Source organism: Lepidochelys olivacea (genome assembly GCF_965140295.1).
Source record: "Lepidochelys olivacea isolate rLepOli2 genome assembly, chromosome: 6".
NCBI lineage: Eukaryota > Metazoa > Chordata > Testudines > Cheloniidae > Lepidochelys > Lepidochelys olivacea.
In genome coordinates this window covers 8,566,744-8,589,344 of record NC_140416.1, presented here as the reverse complement: position 1 = coordinate 8,589,344, position 22,601 = coordinate 8,566,744, and the positions used below count along the sequence as shown (strand labels likewise).

General features: G+C 52.3%; 1 protein-coding gene across 1 annotated transcript in view; it reads left to right on the top strand.

The window, feature by feature from the left end:
* Window positions 1-16,062, top strand: part of ZDHHC5 (zDHHC palmitoyltransferase 5) — a 42,562-nt gene extending 26,500 nt beyond the window's left edge. The window contains exons 3-12 of the mRNA XM_084631573.1: window positions 3,700-3,821; window positions 4,421-4,578; window positions 5,842-6,014; window positions 6,269-6,371; window positions 6,484-6,575; window positions 9,245-9,377; window positions 9,783-9,906; window positions 11,586-11,698; window positions 12,388-13,259; window positions 14,180-16,062. Of these exons, the coding sequence (XP_084487699.1) occupies window positions 3,700-3,821; window positions 4,421-4,578; window positions 5,842-6,014; window positions 6,269-6,371; window positions 6,484-6,575; window positions 9,245-9,377; window positions 9,783-9,906; window positions 11,586-11,698; window positions 12,388-13,259; window positions 14,180-14,345 (2,056 nt within the window). The 3' untranslated portion in view covers window positions 14,346-16,062. The remainder of the gene's footprint in view (window positions 1-3,699; window positions 3,822-4,420; window positions 4,579-5,841; window positions 6,015-6,268; window positions 6,372-6,483; window positions 6,576-9,244; window positions 9,378-9,782; window positions 9,907-11,585; window positions 11,699-12,387; window positions 13,260-14,179) is intronic.
* Window positions 16,063-22,601: the final 6,539 nt, after the last annotated feature.

Genomic DNA, 22,601 nt, shown 5'->3' with positions numbered 1-22,601 from the left:
GCTCCACAGCCCAATATCCCCTTCACTCCCCCTGTTGGTCTGGGGCTGGATTGGAATCGCTCCTCCACAACCCCATCTGTGACGATTTTGTGCCAGAGAGTCCCCTGAAGCTTAGACTGGATTGGAACTGATGCCCTAGAGCAGACAGACTGTGTCCAGTTCCCTGAGTCCCCCCCCTCTTTCCCCCAGCCTGCCACCTAGTCTTTTCCCCCCGGCATCACTGGACTGCTTGCCTCTTGCTAGGCCTAGTCTGTAGATGTTGGCATTTGAACATACTCTTCCCCCTGTGCCATTTCATACTTTGGTTTTGGTTAACAGGCCCAGAGCCAGGGTTTGTATAGCATGTGCGGCGGCTGCTGCTGCTGCCGCCCCACTCCTGCCCTCCACTGGAGATTGTCTGTGCTCCCACCAACCTGCATGTGAGAGGATGGTTTAAAGTGGGCTTTTCTGTCCTAGCTGTCCCTTAAAGGGAATGTTAAATGACAGTGTTTGGCAGCGGAGGAGGGGCTGGAAGTGGAACAATGAGCAGTGGGGCAGGCCATCACTGCCCAATCTAGTGTGTGCCCCACAACTGCTGCCCCAGACTCTGAGGCTGCCATGGATTACCCCAGTCATGCCATATGTCATCCTGTGCAGCCGGCCATGCGCTCTCATCTGTCTCTGTGCTCCTGCTGCCTAAATCACTCTGTGTGTATTGCAGACTGCTCTGAGTTGGGGGGAGAGGGACAGATGCTGCCCTAGATCTGTGGGATTAAACTCCCAGCCGCAAAGCAGATTAGGGTATTACACCGGCACCTTCAAGGGGGAAGCCCACTGTCTCCTGAGCCCAAGCTCCTCCAAGGGAGGAGGAATGGTGATTCCCCTACCAGTGTGTACCATTTCTGACACACACTCAGCATCCCTCCAAACCCTCCTGTGATTCTGGAGGAGCTGTTAGCCAGCCAGCCAAACACCCAGCAGTGTGTGGGGGTGAATCATAGAATCATAAAATATCAGGCTTGGAAGGGACCTCAGGAGGTCATCTAGTCCAACCCCCTGCTCAAAGCAGGACCAATCCCCAATTTTTGCCCCAGATCCCTAAATGGCCCCCTCAAGGATTGAACTCTCAACCCTGGGTTTAGCAGGCCAATGCTCAAACCACTGAGCTATCCCTGGGGGAGCTCTATATAGAATGAGGGGCACCTGAGCCCTGTCTCCCCCGTGGCACATCTCGCCCTCCCACACCATATGAGTTTTCCGGAGCTGGAGGGTGGGTGGTGGCATGTTTCTAAGGGATGTCACACCGGTAACATCACTTGCTCCGCAGTACGCAATCCTACTCTGTAGTGACTCCTGCTTTTCCAGTCATGCCTTCTGCTTTGCCAGTGCACCTCAGTCTGGCTCCTGCTCTTTCAGTCCTGCCCCACCCTCATCAGCTCTGCCAGTCCACCTACATCCTGGCCTGCAGCACTGAGATGCACCTCAAGGTTTGTAGGAGCCCTTTGCTGTATGGGGTTTGGTTTATTCCAGTGGGTCTGGGTATCGTGGTGGGGATTCTGTAAATAAGGTTGGAACTCCCTTATCACTGTCTGCCCTATTTTGACCTCCAACCAACCAGACTTAGCAATAGCAGAGTATTAGTCATTGTGGATCTCAGACCCACCATCCGTGACCGAGCTAGATTTTATTATTTGTATTACAGTAGCACATAAGGGCCCTGGACAGGGACAAGAGCACGAATGAACTAAGCACTGTACATTATTTATTAGGAGTATTTTGGTAGCACCTAGTAGCCCCAGCCATGGACCAGAGCACCATTGTGCTGGGTGCTGTATAATCACAGAAGAAAAAGGTGGGCCCTTCCCAGATGTCCCCTCTGATTCCATCCTCCTTGCTACAGCTAGAGACTTTTTTCCTCCTGTACAGCCTAGATGTTCGTGACTTTCCTTTGTCCCCCTGAGGACACTGGGGAGCAGACAATTAACTTCTTTGATCCCCCACATCCCAGTACAATAGGCACAAGGCAGAGTTAGGGCTGTTTGGGAGCTTTAACTGACTGTCCCAGTATTCAGACATACGGCTGTCTTTTTCACTTGGACATTCTCCTTGGGTTCTTTCTGCTAAGTAGCTGCTTTCCCCCCTGTAACCTGATCTCCCTGCACATGTGGTGGCGGGGACATGTTTTTTTCTTGCAAGCTCTCTGTGTGTGGAGCTGTTGGTCACACTGGCTTGTCCTGTTTCTTTCCCTCGCTGTCTAGTTTGCCTTAATAAGTTGAGTCAGTCCTGCTTTTGGTTTGTCCAGGGCTCCATCTGTCTTAGGTACTTTTGTGGGCCCTATTCCTGTAGTGTCTCAGGCAGGGCAGTGCTATTATCCCCATTGTACAGATGGGGAACTAAGGTACAGAGAGGCCATATAACTTTCACAAGGTTACACAGGGAGTCTGTAGCAGAGCAGGGAATTGAACCCACCTCTCCTAAGTCTTAGGCTGGAGCCCAAACCGCTGGGCCATCCTTCCCTGAGTACAGACTCAGGGCATGGTGAGGTCCCACACAGCAAGATGGAACCATCATTTGCATGCTGGGGGATGACCATCTCATCCTCCAACATGGCTGAATTTGGAGGGGACATTTGTGATGGGGTGGAAGGGGAGGACTGTTTTTCACTCTCCCCTTCCAGTGGATTTTCCAAGCTGGTCAGAGGGGCCCAGCAGAATGTTTCCCTTATGTGCCCACTGCTAATCACTTCCCTTCCTGGACTCTCTGGGTTCCCCATGCCCAGCAACTGCTGTTCAGAGTGTGGAGAGTATGTGCTGCATTTCAAAGCCAGCTAGTCTCAGGAGAGTAGGGAGAGGTTATGGGCAGGAGTTTCTATACCAGCCAACTCAAGCAAGAGCTGGTGCCCAGTGGAACAAGGTTAGGATCTAGCCAGGGGACCTGTGGCCCAGAAGACTGGCCAGTCCTGTTGGGCATTGTTTCTGCTGGAGGGCCCAAGTGCCCCTTCTGTCCCAGAAGAGGGACCCAATCAGTTCTGTGTACACTAGTCTCCTAGTGCTGCTTATCTATTTGGCATACCCCAGCCCTGCTGAGAAGGCTGCAGGCAAGTTTCCAAGTGCACTGTTGTCCTCGCTGGCTCTTCTGGAGAGAACCAAGGGGAGTGGCCTGTTGTGGGAGAGAAGGGTTAATGGCTGTGTGTTGGGAATTCTTTGACTCCTGTGCAATATGGTTCCTAAGCTCCCCTGGGGAATGTGAATCCCCTGCTCCAGTGTTTGCCCAGTGGGAAATATGACCCACCTATCGGGGGTAGAATGTGGACTTCCATTTTGGGACACTGCAAAGCACAGCAGGGACGGTTTGTCCAGTGCCCAGCACGTCCATCCCCTCACTCTGTCCTCTGCCCAACTGCTGCCGTACTGAGCTCTGCAGCAAGGAGCAGCAGTTGGGGAAAGGATATTAAACACTATTCTTGCTGCCTTCAGACACAGGGTTGAGGGCAGGACTCTATCCTCACCCCTTTCCAGTTCTCAGCTCCAAACAGCATTGCCCGGAGTCCCTCCTTGGATAGATGAGTCTGAAGGGCTTCTCTTGGGGTTGCAGAATGCAGTTATTAGACTAAATTGGGGAGGTGCTGGTGGGAAGGGCTGGGGACGTCCTATCTAGAGTCCAATTAAGTCATGAGTTGAGGTGGTTTTGCATTGTCTCATCTCTTGTGTCTGTGTGCAGGTGCCCGGGGCTCAGCCTCTACATCTCCCCGATCATCCCCATCTACAATGCTGTTGTCTTCCTCTTTGTGCTGGCCAACTTCAGCATGGCCACCTTCATGGACCCGGGTATATTCCCACGAGGTGAGAGCTGTTCCCGCCTCAGTGCAGCCCAGGAAGTGTCTTGTCAGGAGCCAACTCTTTCCATGCTCTCCTGATGACGGGACCGGGCTGATACCCCAGATCTCCAGCTTCAGGGCATAAGGCTGACCACAGGGCTGAGGAAAGAACCTCTTTGCCCTGGTCATGTGGTATTGTGCTGGGACATGCATTGTGAGAGTTTTCCTTTTTCTGTCATCTCTGGTATTGGTCGCTGTAGGAGCCAGCATTCTGGATCAGATGGACCAATGGCCAAAACAGATAGAAATCCTGTATTCCTGGATCAGGTCCCTGAACCTCCCATGGGCAGCAGACATCTGAGAGACCCAGGCCTAGGAGAACCTCCCAATAGATGGTTCAATATTTGGGGCCCTCTAGACGGCTCCCATGCCTGCTCAGAATGCAGATTTGGGGATTTTCCTGTTAGGGGGTGGCTTAGGTGTCCAGCGCAACAGCATCGGGACAGCAAAGACTGGGGTTCTCAGAAGCTCTCCCAACTTTTGGGGGCAGGTAGCAGCTGGGTTTGCTCTGTGACTTCCCAGTGCTCTGACTTATTGCTCTGCTGGGTATTTCCTCTCCCTTAGCCGAGGAAGATGAGGACAAGGAGGATGACTTCAGAGCCCCTCTCTACAAGACAGTGGAGATCAAGGGCATCCAGGTGCGCATGAAATGGTGTGCGACATGCCGCTTCTACCGGCCCCCGCGCTGCTCCCACTGCAGCGTCTGTGACAACTGTGTGGAGGTAAGGAACCGCCGGCAGGGCAGGGTACAGGCTGGACTGCAGTGATCTGAGCTACTGCACCCGCAGCACCCTGTGTATTGCACAGCTCTTCATGCCAGTGGTCGTCCTGTGCTGTGCTTGGCTGCAGGACATGGAGGGTGCATCTGTCTGTGTTGTACTCTATTTGCCCTATGGCTTATGGGGTGAAGACCCCTAGAGGACAAGGGCATATTGTGCTCTGCTTCCCTGTGGCAGGTGGGTGGGAGAGTCTTGTGCTCTGATCACCACGAGGATGAGAAGCTCAGACAGTGAGGGTCCTACGCTCTGATCCCAGGTAGATGGTGCTGCTCTGTGCTCTTCCTGGAGGGTGAGGAGCCATGGAAAGGGGTGGGGTGGAATAGCAATCCTGTGCTCCGCTCTCCCTGTGGGGGGAGGAGCTGTGCGGTGGGGTGGCAGGGCAGTCCTGTGCTCCGCTCTCCCTGTGGGGGGAGGAGCTGTGCGGTGGGGTGGCAGGGCAGTCCTGTGCTCCGCTCTCCCTGTGGGGGGAGGAGCTGTGTGGTGGGGTGGCAGGGCAGTCCTGTGCTCCGCTCTCCCTGTGGGGGGAGGAGCTGTGCGGTGGGGTGGCAGGGCAGTCCTGTGCTCCGCTCTCCCTGTGGGGGGAGGAGCTGTGAGGTGGGGTGGCAGGGCAGTCCTGTGCTCCGCTCTCCCTGTGGGGGGAGGAGCTGTGAGGTGGGGTGGCAGGGCAGTCCTGTGCTCCGCTCTCCCTGTGGGGGGAGGAGCTGTGAGGTGGGGTGGCAGGGCAGTCCTGTGCTCCGCTCTCCCTGTGGGGGGAGGAGCTGTGAGGTGGGGTGGCAGGGCAGTCCTGTGCTCCGCTCTCCCTGTGGGGGGAGGAGCTGTGAGGTGGGGTGGCAGGGCAGTCCTGTGCTCCGCTCTCCCTGTGGGGGGAGGAGCTGTGAGGTGGGGTGGCAGGGCAGTCCTGTGCTCCGCTCTCCCTGTGGGGGGAGGAGCTGTGAGGTGGGGTGGCAGGGCAGTCCTGTGCTCCACTCTCCCTGTGGGGGGAGGAGCTGTGCGGTGGGGTGGCAGGGCAGTCCTGTGCTCCACTCTCCCTGTGGGGGGAGGAGCTGTGCGGTGGGGTGGCAGGGCAGTCCTGTGCTCCGTTCTCCCTGCAGGGCAGGGAAGCCTGTGTTCTGCTTGCCCCATGGTACAGCTTGGCTAGTGCCTGTAGCCCTGTGCTGTTGAACGGAAGCCTCTGACTGTTTTCTCACCTTCCCTTGTAACTGGCAGGAGTTTGACCATCACTGCCCCTGGGTGAACAACTGCATTGGGCGGCGCAACTACCGTTACTTCTTCCTCTTCCTGCTCTCGCTTACCGTGCACATCATGGGCGTCTTCGGCTTTGGCCTGCTCTATGTCCTCTACCAGGTGGAAGAGCTCTCTGGGATCCGCATGGCCGTCACGTATCCTCCTCCCATCCCCACGGTGCAGTGAAATCCTGCCTAAAACAGCAGCCCAGACCAGGCGAGGGGGTGTCTCCCATGGGCATGGGGGTACCGGGAGATGAGCATTGCAGGCTGGGGAAGGGATGTCTCCCAGTTGCATGGGGGTGCCAGGAGAAAAGCATTCCCAGTCGGGGCAGGAGGAGCAGTGGGGCTTGGAGCAGGGAGTGTATATGAGAACAGCACTGTGGTTGGTCCCTTGACTCTGCTGGCAGCATGGCTGTGATGTGCGTGGCTGGTTTGTTCTTCATTCCTGTAGCTGGCCTTACGGGATTCCATGTGGTGCTGGTAGCCAGGGGACGCACTACCAATGAACAGGTATGCACTCTGCAGGCTACAGGTGTTTGGAGGGTGGTGGGAGAGCAGTGGCTGGCCTCCCCTCCCTGCATCTCTATACTGGCTCCCCTGAATGGTTCTCTGTGTCTCACAGGTTACGGGTAAATTCCGGGGTGGCGTGAACCCCTTCACCAATGGCTGCTGTAAGAACGTCAGCCGTGTTCTCTGCAGTTCCCCAGCCCCCAGGTAAGTCTGTCCCATCTGCACAGGGAGATCTGAGCCAGCTCCTTGGTCCCGGGCCTGCTTAGCTGTTCTGGGAAGTAGATGTCCTCATGTGAGTGTCTGCTTCGCTACGGCAGGTCCCTGATCCTCTGCTTTAAATCCAGACCTGCCCTCGGTGTTCAGTGTGGCCACCAGCATCCTGCTTATTGAGGCACTCACCTGGGGGAGCTGCATTCAGGGGAGCCTGCTGGCTTTGTGAGAGACTTAGATGTCCGCTGTAGAATTGCTTAGTGATTGGGGAACTGCATAGCTAAAAGCACCATCGTTCAGGGCTTAGCATCATAGAGCGCATGGCTCTTCTCAACCCCCCCACCCCCCGTAGAGTTCCCTCTGGGGCATGCAGCTCCTTCCTGTAGGGTGCCAGGCAGGCAGGAGCAGTCTGCATGCATAGAATCATAGAGTATCAGGGTTGGAAGGGACCTCAGGAGGTCATCTAGTCCAACCCCCTGCTCAAAGCAGGACCGATCCCCAACTAAATCATCCCAGCCAGGGCTTTGTCAAGCCTGACCTTAAAAACTTCTAAGGAAGGAGATCCCACCACCTCCCGAGGTAACACATTCCAGTGTTTCACCACCCTTGTAGTGAAAAAGTTTTTCCTAATATCCAACCTAAACCTTCCCCACTGCAACTTGAGACCATTACTCCTTGTTCTGTCATCTGCTACCACTGAAAACAGTCTAGATCCATCTTCTTTGGAACCCCCTTTCAGGTAGTTGAAAGCAGCTATCAAATCCCCCCTCATTCTTCTCTTCCACAGACTAAACAATCCCAGTTCCCTCAGCCTCTCCTCATAAGTCATGTGTTCCAGTCCTCTAATGATTTTTGTTGCCCTCCGCTGGACTCTTTCCAATTTTTCTTGTAGCGTGGGGCCCAAAACTGGACACAGTACTCCAGATGAGGCCTCACCAATGTCGAATAGAGGGGAACAATCACGTCCCTTGATCTGTTGGCAATGCCCCTACTTATACATCCTAAAATGCCATTGGCCTTCTTGTCAACAAGGGCACACAGTTGACTCATATCCAGCTTCTCGTCCACTGTAACCCCTAGGTCCTTTTCTGCAGAACTGCTGCCTAGCCATTCGGTCCCTAGTCTGTAGCGGTGCATGGGATTCTTCCATCCTAGGAGCAGGACTCTGCACTTGTCCTTGTTGAACCTCATCAGATTTCTTTTGGCCCAATCCTCTAATTTGTCTAGGTCCCTCTGTATCCTATCCCTACCGTCCAGCATATCTACCTCTCCTCCCAGTTTAGTGTCATCTGCAAACTTGCTGAGAGTGCAATCCACGCCATCCTCCAGATCATTTATGAAGATATTGAACAAAACCGGCCCGAGGACTGACCCTTGGGGCACTCCACTTGATACCGGCTGCCAACTAGACATGGAGCCATTGATCACTACCCGTTGAGCCCGACAATCTAGCCAACTTTCTATCCACCTTATAGTCCATTCATCCAATCCATACTTCTTTAACTTGCTGGCAAGAATACTGTGGGAGACCATGTCAAAAGCTTTGCTCAAGTCAAGGAACAACACGTCCTTCGCTTTCCCCTCATCCCCAGAGCCAGTTATCTCGTCATAGAAGGCAATTAGATTAGTCAGGCATGACTTGTCCTTGGTGAATCCATGCTGACTGTTCCTGATCACTTTCCTCTCCTCTCAGTGCTTCAGAATTGATTCCTTAAGGACCTGCTCCATGATTTTTCCAGGGACTGAGGTGAGGCTAACTGGCCTATAGTTCCCAGGATCCTCCTCCTTCCCCTTTTTTAAAGATGGGTACTACATTAGCCTTTTTCCAGTCGTCCGGGACTTCCCCCGATCTCCATGAGTTTTCAAAGATAATTGCCAATGGCTCTGCAATCACAGCCGCTAACTCCTTTAGCACTCTTGGATGCAGCACATCCGGCCCCATGGACTTGTGCTCGTCCAGCTTTTCTAAATAGTCCCGAACCGTTTCTTTCTCCACAGAGGGCTGGTCAACTTCTCCCCATGCTGTGCTGCCCAGTGCAGTAATCTGGGAGCTGACCTTGTTCGTGAAGACAGAGGCAAAAAAGCATTGAGTACATTAGCTTTTTCCACATCCTCTGCCACTAGGTTGCCTCCCTCATTCAGTAAGGGGCCCACACTTTCCTTGACTTTCTTCTTGTTGCTAACATACCTGAAGAAATCCTTCTTGTTACTCTTAACATCTCTTGCTAGCTGCAACTCCAGGTGTGATTTGGCCTTCCTGATTTCACTCCTGCATGCCCGAGCAATATCTTTATACTCTTCCCTGGTCATTTGTCCAATCTTCCACTTCTTGTAAGCTTCTTTTTTGTGTTTAAGATCAGCAAGGATTTCACTGTTAAGCCAAGCTGGTCACCTGCCATATTTACTATTCTTTCTACACATTGGGATGTCCCTGTAACCTCAATAAGGATTCTTTAAAATACAGCTAGCTCTCCTGGACTCATTTCCCCCTCATGTTATTCTCCCAGGGGATCCTGCCCATCAGTTCCCTGAGGGAGTCAAAGTCTGCTTTTCTGAAGTCCAGGGTCTGTATTCTGCTGCTCTCCTTTCTTCCCTGGGCACTGGCCCAGCTCAACCACTCTTGTGTTGAGTCCAGTGCTTACCTCTCCCCTATGCTTCACTAGATACCTTGGACGACCAAAGGCAGAGCAGACTGTGTTGGTGAAGCCACCCTTCCTGCGGCCTGAGGTGTCGGATGGACAGGTCACTGTCAAGATAATGGACAATGGTATCCAGGCTGAACTGAAGAGAACAAAGGTGAGGAAGGAAGCATCTTAAGCAGAGAGAGCCCAGGGCGTGCAGTGTGCAGCCATGAGTAGGAACTGAGTGAGCCTTTTATGTGCTCCCTTTTTTTCCCTCTGTGTGGTTTCACTGTGTGCATCCAGCCTGCCCCGCAACTGAAGTCTTGTTCCTTCCTTGTGGCGGCAACTGCTGCATGAGGCTCACACCCTCCATCTCTCTCTCCTCCCGGGTAGCTCTGAGGCACCTCTTCCCTTCCCACCCAGCATCTGAGCCACACGTGGCCATGTTTCTGGGATGCCTTGTCAGTGCCAGGAGGCAGCAAGGCCCCTTTAACACCACCTCACTCTGCTGAGCCCAGCGAGGAGGACCTTGCGTCCTGCCCCACCCTTCTGATTGCTCCTCTGTCCTTTGTCTCTGCAGTCCAAAGGAAGCCTGGAGGTGATGGAGAGCCAGTCTGCCGACGCTGAGCCACCACCCCCACCCAAGCCAGACCTCAGCCGCTACACAGGTCTGAGGACGCACTTAACCCTGGCCACCAATGAGGGTAAGGAAGGCATGCCAGGCTGACGAGCAGTTGTGCCCCACCCATCGCAGGGAAGGGAGCCCATGGGTGCAGACCAGGATCGAGGTGCATCGGCAGATCCCAGAGCTGGGATAGCAGCAGGGGCTGCTGAGCAGAAGCAAAGTGCATCAGCAGAGCTGTGCATAGGAGCAGCTGGGCAGTTTTAGGAATGTCTCTTGGACCATTTGCAGGGCTTAGTTTGTGTGGCAGACAGCCTAGTGAAGGGCAAAGCGGAGCTAGTGACTGCGTTGCCTAGATTGCACTGATCCCTGGTTGGGAAGGTTGCTGCAGTGGCTCTCTGGACCAGTGAGTTAGAATGGTTTGTGCTGCTACCCTCGTGTGTGGGAAGCAGGGATCTAGAGGGGGCCTGAATCTTGTCTGTAGCCTGATGTCACAATGGTGTTGCCTGTCCTGTTGTGTAGGTGGGAGTGCAGATGTAAGTGCTCATTTCCCTCGTGTAGGTTTTATTGCTGGCTCCTGACCTGCCAGCTCTGTCCCTACTGGGAGAGGGAATCCAAGGGAATGTGTATGGAGAGGAGGCATGGTCTGGTGACTAGACTACCTTCCTGGGAGTCCAGAGCCCTGGGCTCTGACTGACTCACTTAGTGACACCTTGAGTGAATGGCTTCCCCTCTCTGTGCTGCAGTTTGTCCAAGTGTTTGCCTGCCTCTGAGAGATGGTGTTGAGCTCTTATCTGTGGGGAGAGGAAGCGTGAGCTACCGGTTAGAACACACAATGGATCATTGCAGATAAAGACACTGTCCTCATCCCAAGCTGTTTCCCAGCTGCCTGTACTCAACTGTTCATACTCCCCCCACAGGATGGGTCCATACTGCAATGTAGCGAGGCTCCATAGGCAGAACTACAGGGCGTGGTGGAAGAGGCAGCATTTGGACAGAATGGGGCTAGAGTGGAGGCAGTTCCAGGGTTAGTGGGGGAGGAGCTGGATGGGCAGGAACTGAGGCTTTGGGAGAGGTGGATAAGATCTGGGCGGGGCAGAGCCTGGAAGGTGACGGCAAGATGCTTGGCCTTGAGGCAGGAGGTGAGGGCAAGCTGTGACATCTGTAATGCCAGTTGGACAGAGCTCCCAAAATACCCAGCATGCCTCCCCATCCTCCCTCATCAGGAAGAGGAGAGCTGCAGGCTTCTGCCTGCACTCAGAACAGGAAAGGCTCTTGTGTTGGAGCAGTGTTGAGATGATCCACAAAGCCCGTCCCCTGGGCACCAGGGCAGGACTGTCTCCCCGCAGCATATCTCCAGCATGGTTAGAAATCCCCCAAGCAGTGGAGCCCCTTGAGTATTGCAAAGCCCAGTGTGGGGTTTCTCCACCAGTCACAGGACCCCTTGCTCAGCAGAATGGAGCCGAGAACCCATAACCCAGTGCTGGCCAGGCTGCACTCAGGGCTGGAAGCTGCCTGCCTGATCTCAGTGTTGGGAAATGGCCCTCTTGTTCCATTTCATCCCATTCCCAGTGCTGCCCTTTAGCCCATCTAACCCAGCTCCTCCCCCTCCTTGGCATCCCAACCCCCTCTCCCAGGCTCGGAGACGGTTCTCACAGATCAGCATGATGACTGTGGTGTCTCTCAACTGCGGGGCGAGGACACTGCGGCGAGGCAGCGAATGCTGTATGTGAGTGTGTGTCTCTCTCTCTCCCCCCACAGACAGCAGCTTGCTAGGCAGGGACAGTCCTCCAACTCCGACCATGTACAAGTACCGCCCTGGCTACAGCAGCAGCAGCACCTCAGCCGCCATGCCGCACTCCACCAGTGCCAAGGTAATACTGCTCATAGAAGACCCTGGGGGCTGGCCCAGACTGCAGGTGGGGAGTGACCCTTCTTAGGAGCTGCCTGTGGGCAGCTGGAGGCAGTGGAAGGGGGATATGCAAGGACTGAGTGTCTCAAAACGTGTCAGTTGGGTCCTGCCCCAGGCCACCCACCCAATCATTGCCATTGGGATGTAGTGTTATAAGGGGACAGGTTCCTGGCTCCCACAGGACTCAGGGTTGTCCTCAGAGAGCAGTGTTGGGACAGGGGCCAGGGCCCTTCTGAAGGGGATGTTACCCCAGCTCCTGAAGCTGATGTCGCAGGGCAGTGCAGGGTGGGGTGCTGAGTTCTCCCGCCTTATCTCTTGGGGTGAGTCCCCTGCCCTGCCTCAGGGATGCCCTATGCAAACCCTACAGGGCAGAGCTGGGGGGAACATGGGGGCTGGGCTGTAAGGGAGCTCCGGACCCTTTTAGAGGAGACCATACTTAGAGTTCCTCTGCCCTGTCTCTGGGGATGCCAGAGTGGAGTCTGCAGGGTGGAACCCTAGGAAATGGGGTAGGGGTTGGGCTGTCTCTAGAGGTGCCTTGTTCCAGCCCCCAGGACAGTATGGGGGTCAGGACGGGCTGGAGTGGGTCTCTAGTTTTGTGGGCATTAGGTATGGGGGTCTCTGACTATACCGTGCATCCCCTGTGCCCTGCAGCTGAGCCGAGGGGACAGCCTGAAGGAGCCCACCTCCATCGTCGAGAGCAGCCGGAACCCCAGCTACCGGTCGGAGCCGAGCCTGGAGCCTGAGATCTTCCGCTCTCCCACCTTCGGCAAGAGCTTCCACTTTGACCCGCTGTCGAGCGGCTCGCGCTCCTCTAGCCTCAAGTCGGCCCAGGGCACAGGCTTTGAGCTGGGCCAGCTTCAGTCGATCCGCTCAGAGGGCACCACCTCCACCTCCTACAAGAGTCTGGTGAATCAGACGCGCAATGGCAGCTTATCCTATGACAGCCTGCTCACCCCTTCTGAAAGCCCTGATTTCGAGTCAGTGCAGGCTGGGCCAGAGCTGGAGGCCCCGATGGGCTACACCTCGCCCTTCCTTTCGGCCCGCATCACCCAGCAGCGTGAGGCCGACCTGCACAGCCGCTTCCCTGGTGCTGGCTCGCCCAAGCACCCACCCCCCTGCGAGGCCTCACCCATGCGCTATGACAATCTCTCTCGCCACATTGTGGCCTCCATGCAGGAGCGGGAGAAGCTGCTGCAGCAGTCACCTACCCCACCACCCCTGGCTAGGGAGGAGGACACGGGGCTGGTAGACTCAGGCATCCAGTCAACACCAGGCTCCAGCAATGCCCCACGCACCAGCTCCTCCTCGGACGATTCGAAGCGCTCACCGCTGGGCAAGAACCCGCTGACCCGCCCGGTGCCACCCCGCTTCGGCAAACCGGAGCCACTCCGGGTACGCTCACCTGACCCACCCACTGCCCCACAGCTGGGCAAAGTCGTGTCTTACAGCAGCCAAAAACAGTCGCCTCAGGCCAGCATCCCGGAGACAGAGGAGGTGGCTTTGCAGCCATTGCTGGCGCCAAAGTAAGTACCAACTCTGCCTGCTGCGTGCTTCAAATGTTCTTTGACTCGGCGGGGGACAAGCTGCTTGAACGAGCACCCCACCGCCATGCCCACGGAGGCGCTCGGAGCCAACAGCATGCAGGAGGGAGAGGCTGGGGGTGATCCACAAGGAGTCCTGCCTGCCCTCCTCTGGCCCTTCCCCCTCTTCCCTTCAACACATGCACCAGAGAGCATGGTGTGAGACAAACCCTCTCCCCACCCCAGAGCCATTCCCCTTCCATGCCCTGCTCTGCCTCTCCCCCTCTCTAGGAAGTGCCCTGTGCCTGTGAGTTACCTCTCCCACCTCAGTGCAGTGTAGGGGTGTGAGACCTTCTGAGGAGTGTGGGGCGAGTTCTCCCTCTCCTTCCTGTGCCCAAAGAGAAAGCGAGGGTGTAGGTGTGTCTGCCCAACCCCTCCCTGGGGAGTGCACGGGCTGTGTGTGTGCGTGCCTACGTGTGCGACCCTGCCCTGGGGAGTGCACAGGCTGTGTGGGTATCTCCCATCCTTTGATCGGGGGGACAATGTGGATTCTAGCCCTCTTTCCTGGGGGAATTCAGGGCTTCCTCCCAGTATGCGATACTTCCTCCCAGTATCTTTCATCTTAGTGCAGTGGGGAATCTCTTTCCCAGAAGGGTGGGCTGGGCTCTGTCCACCTTCCTGGTTTGGTGTACTCCTGGCTCCTTGCCCCTTCCCTAGTACATACCCACTCTCCCCTTCCCACAGTCTGTCCTTGGGTGTTGGACACACCTCAAATCCTCCTTTTGTTCCCGATCTGTATGTGTGGATCCCCTCTCCATTCCCCTGCCATTGAGCGTGGCGTGCTGTGTGGTTGAAAGTTCCACCAATCCCAGCCCTGTGGTGTGTGGTCACTTCCTGACGCCCTTGTGTCCTTCCTTCCCCAGAGACGAGGTGCAGATGAGAACCGCCTACAGCAAGTCCAATGGGCAGCCCAAGAGTCTGGGCCCGGCCTCCCCCTCTCCTGGCCAGCCACCTCTCAGCAGCCCAACTCGAGGAGGAGTCAAGAAGGTCTCTGGAGTGGGCGGGACCACTTATGAGATCTCTGTATGAGGGGCGAAGCTCTCTCCCCACTGTCGCCTACTCCCTGGCTGATACCAGAACGCCTGGGCCCTGGTGGGCAGGGGGCATACTCAGGAGCAAGGCACCCCTGCTCTGTCACATGCATGGACATTTTCTAGAATCCTCCAGCTGCAGGGGGAAATAGCTGAGAGGACAGTGACCTTTTAAAATATGACCCCTGGGATTTGGGATGAAGCCTTGGGCACCCCCTAAATCATCACAGCTGCAATGCAGCCTGGGTCCCCCTCCTCCTCCCAACCAGCTGAGAGACTGCAAATGTAGCACACGCTGCTGAAAGAAAGGGGGGAGGACTATCCCGGCAGCACCCCCAGCTGGTGGGGGGAGGCGCAGCCTGCAGTTGCGCCACCACCGATGGGCCAGACACTCGTGGACCTTGTGCAATCACTCGCCTCGTGCGGTAGGAACGGATCGTTTTTAAAACAAGGATAATTTTTTTTATGATTGTTACGGATTCTATTTTTTCCCCTCTTCTGAGTTACCAGGTGTGTGTATATATAAATATCTATATATAAATATAAATATAAAAGAAATTATATATCTACCAGAGAGGGAAGAATCACCCCACAAGGGCCCAGGCCCCACGTGCCCTCTTAGGACACCCAGCCCCAGGAAGGACGACATGGGGATGTGTGCGTGTGTGTATAGAGTATATATGGCCAGGGGGTGGGGGACGGGGGGTTTCTACCACTGGTGCCTGGTTAATTCGAAAGGAGGCACCTGTGGAATTGCCAGTGTGGGAGGGATGGGAAAGTATTTTATAGTTAGGGACAAACACCAGGTCCTTGCTCATGTGATCCCAGGCTTGACCATTGCTCAGTGCTTCTGGGGCCTGTCCTTCCTCTAGCAACCATGCTAGGGTCCTGGGCCCGGGCTGCCTTTTGTGTCTCATCTCCCCCTCTCTGGCTTCTCTGGTTCCTGGGCAGATTTCCTATCCTGGGGAAGCAAAGCAAGGGGGGAGAGCTGGAAGGCAGCACTCCCACCCCCATCGTGCAGTGGTTAGGCGTGACCTCCCCTTTAGCTGGGTGGGGTGAGCAAATCCATGTCTCCCTTGTATGGGTGGGTTTAATTAAGGACTCAGTTTCCCATTTTTACAGCCTCCAGTATTCAGATGGGATGGGATGTGTCATGAAACTGACTCCCAGGAAAGTGGGGAGAATGGACTGTTGGGTTTCTTCTGTTTCCTGACTCTACTCCTTCCACAACAAACAGATGAGCTTGCACAGTGCTAGAGACATATCATTGGGGCTCAGAAGAGCACTGGGGGGGCTTGAGGGCTGTGTTCCCCTGTATAGAGATTTGACCTGTACCTAATCCCTCGCCCACAGACAATTTTAGCCATTCTTCTCTCTGATGTTTTTACATTTCTTATTTTTGATGGTTCCGTTACGGTTTCTCACTGTCACATGATTGTTTTTTATTTCCAAACTGGGGCAGAATAAAAAAAGAGGAAACCAAACCAAACCCCAAAAAGCAATATTTTCATGTCATATGCCAAAAAATTTTTAGACATCCACACCAAAACCCCATGAAAATCTAAAGCAAACCAAGCAGAAATCCAACCTAATCTCCAGGCACTACTTGACTTTTTCTCTATGGCAATATCTCTCTTGTGGCCTCCACAGAGCCGCACTTTTATTTTTTATTATGATTAGCCATTTTAAAATGAGGAATTAAAAAAAATCTAATAAGCCACCCCTCCAGGCTTGTGTGGTTTTTGTTTCATTTTCCTAGGGGGAGGTGTTGTCTCCTTTGGTATCTTCCTTTCCCATTATTCCATCCAAAAGAAAGATTTGCAGCAGAATCGCCTACGTCTTGAAGAGCCAGAAAATCAAAGAATTAACCTGAGGGCTGAGTTGCCAAGAGAGGTCTCCAGAAGGTACATGAGTGGGTCCTCGTTCTGTTCTAAGCTGTGGTAGCAAAGGGGAAGGCCTGCTTGCTAATGAGGCATAACTGCTAGCAGTGGTCAGTTCCTTGTTACCTGGTGGTGTGTGAGGAGCGACAAGACAAATTGACTTTGGAAACTATCCGTGAAGGGCAACTATTGATGAGTCTGTGAGAGCTTGCAAGTAGGGCATCTACATAACCTCAAGGGGGCAAGGGCCTGGCTGTGAAACAGGCAGAGCTTGCACTTTGGGGAAGATGGAGGCTGATGGTAATGAAAGAGATGGAAAATAAGGGCGCCACCCAGCCCTCCCCACTTGATCTATTCCATCAAATGGTAAAGGAAAGTTTTCTGGGTATGAAACCTGCCTAAGCAGCAACTAGAGCTTCAAGCATGCCCAGCACACCCAGCAGGCCCACTGTGTAACCAGGCATAGGAGCATGCTAGGCTCTATCTAATCAGCAAAACACTTCAAGATAGCAAAAGGTTCCTGCATGAATAGCCAGGTTCTTTGATAGTATCTGGAAACCTCTGCCTATCTGATGAAGATTAAAGGCCTTCTCCCTCCCTAATCTCAAATCTGTGGGTCCCTGATCATTTCCACAGAGTCCCCAAATGGCATTCCTCAATTGAGCTGTTGGGCTTAACTGTATCAGGAAGAACTACTGCTGGAAATCCACTCCTGACAAATAAAGCCATTGAGCCTGAGCTACCATCGTAGGGAGCGTGTCCAAATAACTCCTGAAACTGTAAAGTTTCAGGGCCTTAGCTCATCCTGGATTTCTGAGATCTCAAATGCTAGGTAAGTTCAAACCAGTGCCTGGTACTGATCTGTTAGAGGAAGGTTGCTAGTTGTGGACCTTGTGGTAAAATGGGTTCTAGCGATGGATCGCCGATTCCTGGTGGGGACCAGCACTGTCAATATAAGATGTGGTCGCTGTGGGCCAGTGTCGGCACCACATGCATTCAGGTCCACACACATGGTTTCAAAAGCCACTGTCAAGTTGTTACAGCAAGTGATGCAAATATACAAATACGTCCTAATTAGTCATGGTTTTCAAGGAGACCAACTAGAGGCACCTTTAAAAGGGCCTACATTTCAGAAAATGATGAGCACCCACCCTCCAAAAATCAGGCCCCATTAAGATGTCTCCATTGGGGCTCCCCAAAATCTCTAGACACTTCTGAAAATGTTGGTCAAGTGTGTATATATAAAAAATGGATATTTCATCCCAAACCAGTAACAGCCTGAACTCGAATGAGCCCTGGCTTGCTTTTTGAGTAATGTACATGCCTTACCTTGATTTTGGTATCAAAACATTTTCTTTTAAGAGATATTATGGGAAATATCAATATATACTGGCAGGTTTCAGAGTAACAGCCGTGATAGTCCGTATTCGCAAAAAGAAAAGGAGTACTTGCGGCACCTTAGAGACTATGGTTAGTCTCTAAGGTGCCACAAGTACTCCTTTTCTTTTTGCTAATATATACTGGATTCTTCTTCTAGTGATTACACATGTCCATTCCAATAGAGGGGAGTGCATGCCCCGAGCACGGTCACTGGAAATTTTTCCTTCGGTGGTATCTGTCAAGGTGGCTCTGGTGCCCTGTGGTGCCATGCACTCATAGCGCTGGTATGAAGGGCACAACCGACCCCATGTCCTCTCAGTTTCTTCTTACCGTCCATGACTGTTGCTGGGACTGTTCCCCTTGCTGTGGCGAGCGTCTCTCCGAGGGAAGGGCACATTCATCCCATCAGGCTGTACCCAATCCAGCCTCTGGTACCGAGGCCAGTGCTGAGCTTCAGAAGCCAGTTCTGTGGGATCTCGTTGGTGCAGAAGGAGAGGAATACCCTCAGCTGCTGCAAGCTTTCTCTCTGGACGAGGCTGTGTCGGGCCAGGAATGTCACCTCCCCAAGACAACTATAAGGCCCACCAGGAGCTACTGAAGAGGGTGACCTCGAACTTGGGCTTGCAGGTGGAGGTAGTGAAAGAATCCTCCCATAGCCTGATTGACACTCTGGCCACAGCACGGTTGTCAAAAGTAGCCCTGCCCCTCAATGAGACCATTATGGACCCAGTGAAAGCCCTGTGGCAAATCCCAACTTCCTTTAACTCTCACCTCAAGAAGAGCTGAGAGGAAGTACTTGATTGGGGTCTGGAACAGCTGCATTATGAGGAGAGATTAATAAAACTGGGACTTTTCTGTTTGGAAAAGAGACTACTGGGGGGATATGATTGAGGTCTATAAAGTTATGACTGGTGTGGAGAAAGTAAATAAGGAAGTATTATTTACTCATAACACAAGAACTAGGGGTCACCAAATGAAATTAATAGGCAGCAGGTTTAAAACAAATGTATTTTTTCACATAACGCACAGTCAACCTATGGAACTCCTTGCCAGAGGATGTTGTGAAGGCCAAGACTATAACAGGATTCAAAAAAGAACTAGATAAATTCATGGAGGATAGATCCATCAATGGCTATTAGCCAGGATGGGCAGAGATGGTGTCCCTAGCCTCTGTTTGCCAGAAGCCCATCGTCCATTCCCAGCTTCTGGCAAACAGAAGCTAGGGACACCATCTCTGCCCATCCTGGCTAATAGCCATTGATGGACCTATCCTCCATGAATTTATCTACTTCTTCTTTGAAGCCTGTTATAGTCCTGGTCTTCACAACGTCCTCTGGCAAGGAGTTCCATAGGTTGACTGTGGTGGATCACTTGATGATTTTACCTGTTCTGTTCATTCGCTCTGGGGTACCTTTGGCTGCTGTCGGCAGACAGGATACTGGGCTGGATGGACCTTTGGTCTGACCCAATGTGGCTGTTCTTATGTTCTCATGTGCCTGCCCAGGTTTATGAATTCCTCTATACTCATCCCCTCCTTCTTCCCGGATACTTAGTGGTGTCTGCAGCCAACGAAAGGGAGAGCAAGGTCTGCAGGGGGTGGTGACTCAGGCAAAGGACTCCCAAGAAGCTGGAGCTTTTCAGTAAAAAAGTTTACCGGCGGGCTGCACTCCATGTTGAAGCTCAAGGAGTCGCTTCCCCAAGAGTCCAGGCAGGAGTTGTCAGTGATGGAAGAAGGGAAGTCGATAGCCAGGGCTTCATTGCACGCTGCCGTGGATGCGGCGGATTCAATGGCCAGGTCCATAGCCACCACAGTAGTAGTCTCCAGCATGAGGTCCAGCAAATCCTTCAAGGCTCCCCTGCGAGGGAGCTTTGCTCTTTTCAGAGCAGACTGATGCTAAGCTCCATGGGCTCAAAGAATCCAGAGCGACCCTCAAGTCCCTGAGTTTGTATACCCTTTTTGCTCATATCAGAATGTGGTCAATATATTATTGGATGTTATGAGTTTATACATCCCGTTGAGAGAGTCTTCATGTGTTTGTCATCATGCCTCAGGACATTCTGGATTCACTGAGGTGGTGGACAAACAAATGTTCTTCCAGGTGTGCTATTCATCCCCCTTCCCCATCAGTGATAACATGGGATGCATCCAACATGGAATGGAGAGCCCATGTGTCTCAATTTACAATCAGGGGCTTTCCAAGAAAAGACCATACACATTAGTGTGTTAGAATTAAGAGCCATCCGTCTGGTACTCAGATCATTCCTCATATATAATGGAGCATGGTGCAGGTATTGACAGACAATACAACTGCTGTGTATTATCTGAACAAACCAGGGGGAGTTTGCTTGTTCCAGTTATGTGCTGATTGGTGTATTCTGCATGAGATCTATCTGGTGGTCCTGTATTTAGCATGGGAAAGCAACCTGCTAGCAGATCATCTCAGCAGGGACAGTTCTCAAATTTCAAGAGCTCCAGTTCCAAGTAACCTTAGAGTGGTCCCTGAAGGACTGAGTAATTCAAGATATCTTTTCCTACTGGGGTCAATTCAAGGCACACCTGTTTTGTGATTGAAAAATGCCCCATCTTCTGTTCAATAGCTGGGAGGAACCGTCAGTCCCTTTCAGATGCCTTCCTTCTACACTGGCGAAAGGGGGCTTTGTCCCCGGCATTCAGAAAAAGGGGAAGGAGATTTGGCAGGACAGGGCAAGCATGATTTGGATTGCTCCAGCTTGGCCAAGACAGCAGTAGTACATCTGCGTCAGCTGTCAGACGGATGGTATGTGTGTCTTCCACTGTCTTTGGATATTTTGTCACAGCAACGAGGCAGGATGCTCCATCCAGACCCACAGTCTCTTCATCTAACTGCGTGGGCCATCGGACTTTGCCTAAGTTGTGAGCAGTCATGTTCTTCCTTGGTACAGAATGTACTGCTCATTTTTATTGACAAGACTATGTTACCAATGTAACTGACTAGATTTGTTGCTTGGATGGAGAGAAAATCTGATTCTCCAGCTTCTGTACCCCGTGTTCTGGAGTATTTAATGTGTGTCAAGTCTGAAGGATTGTCTAATCCTTCTTTTAAGAGTTCACTTGGCTGCTATTTCAGCTTACGGTGATTTGATTGAGGGTAGATTGTTGTTTGTACATGATTCCGTCAAAAGGTTTATGAAGGGGATGTCCAACATATGTCCTGCTTCAAGGGAATCTTGTCCCATCTTGGGTCCTTAATTTGGTATTATCTATATAAGGTCACCCCTTTGAACCCAAATTAGAGTGTTCATTATTTTATTTAATGGTTAAAGGAGGGCTTAATCACTATTACATCAGCCAGAAGAGTGAATGAACTACATGCTCTGGTGGCTGACCTGCCATTTACTAGTTAGTCTTCACAGAGACAAAGTGGTTCTTAGACCTGATCCTAGTTTTTTTATTAAAAGTAGTGTTTGAATTTCACATCAGTCAGATAACTAATTTGCCAGTTTTCTTTCCCAACCTTCATGCTAGTAAAGTGGAGCCTGCGTTGTAAGACAACCTGTTAGGTTGTAAGACCACTCTTGTTTACTACTTAGGTAGAACTAAGAGTTTAAGGATGTCATCCAGACTGTTTCTTATGCTAAGATTCATATGGGTCATAGCTTGTCTGCTCAGTCTGTTTCCAGATGGGGTGAGCAATGAATTGTGCGATGTTATGAGTTAGCACAAGTTCCTGAGCTGCCTGTCATATCCGTGCACCTTCCCCTCTTTCTCAGAGACCTATCCTGGTCTTCTGGGTTGGTGGTGAAAGGAACTGAGGCGCCCTTGGAATGTTCAGAGACATTGAGGAGAGGAGTAGGAGGTGGTGCACGTGGCTTGGAGAAGGTTCTACCATAAAGCACCACCAGGCAGGTCAGTATCCGTAACTGTGGATATGCAGAGTCATCGAAAAGAGCTCCAGTTCCAAGTAACCTTCATTTTTTCATTAGTAGATCAAAGGATTAGCATTCCCAGTACTTTGGGGCCCTGATCTTGGTTGGAGCCTCCTGCAATATAAAGAAGACAAGATTGTGGATGCGGTGCTGTCTTTTATTAGCCCAACTTCTGTGGGTGAGACAAGCGTTTGAGGTCCACAGAGCTCTTCTTCAGCTGTGTGTAAGCTTGAAAGCTCTTTCTCACCAGCAGAAGCTGGTCCAATCCAAGAGGTTACTACATCCAACATGTCTCTGATATCCTGGGTCCAACACAGCTACGACAACACTGCATAAGATAATATTGTGAGAGTTTCTAGGGTTGAGTGGATAAGTCTTGGGTCTAACAGCAAAGATCAGGGCTCTACCACAAACCTCCTCAGTGATCTTTTAAGTCATTTATATTTTGTTTACCCCATCTAGAAAGTGGACTCGTGCACATTCCCCTTCGGCCAACAGGGAATGTAGGAGGCCAGTATCTCAGCCTGGGTTGGAGGCTGCTAAGAATATTCTCTCACCTGGTTTTCTCCCTGCTTTCATTGACAGAATTGTGTCTGAGTTTTCAAATAGGTGGCAGTTTCTTAAACTCTTGACTATTCTGCCCTTGAAAACTTGCCTCTTTCATAAGCCAGCATCAGTCCACCTCTGTTTCAAATTGTGTGGTGTAATGTGACAGTTGGTCTGAAAGAGGGATGTGAACATGCAGTACTGCTAAAATCTCAAATGAAGAGGGAGCCATTTTGGAGTTGTCTTCTCTGAAAACCAATTAACTGATCAAGTATGCAGGGCATTTGCTAGTTGTCAGACTTGGTACTAAAACTTTGAAAGCATGAGGCTATTTGTGTTTGGAATTACAAGATCAGCTTTATAAATGGACTGGCATCCATGGCACCTTACCAGTCATCTTTCCATAAGAAACCACCTCCCTCTGTAGAGAACTCTGCCTAGAACTCTGGTGCTGCAGCATCGCAAATGCTGTCCTGTCCTGTTGAGCGAGAGGAAGATCTGCTAGCCGTTGGCTATAGTGGGACCCTTACTTTCTTTCTAAA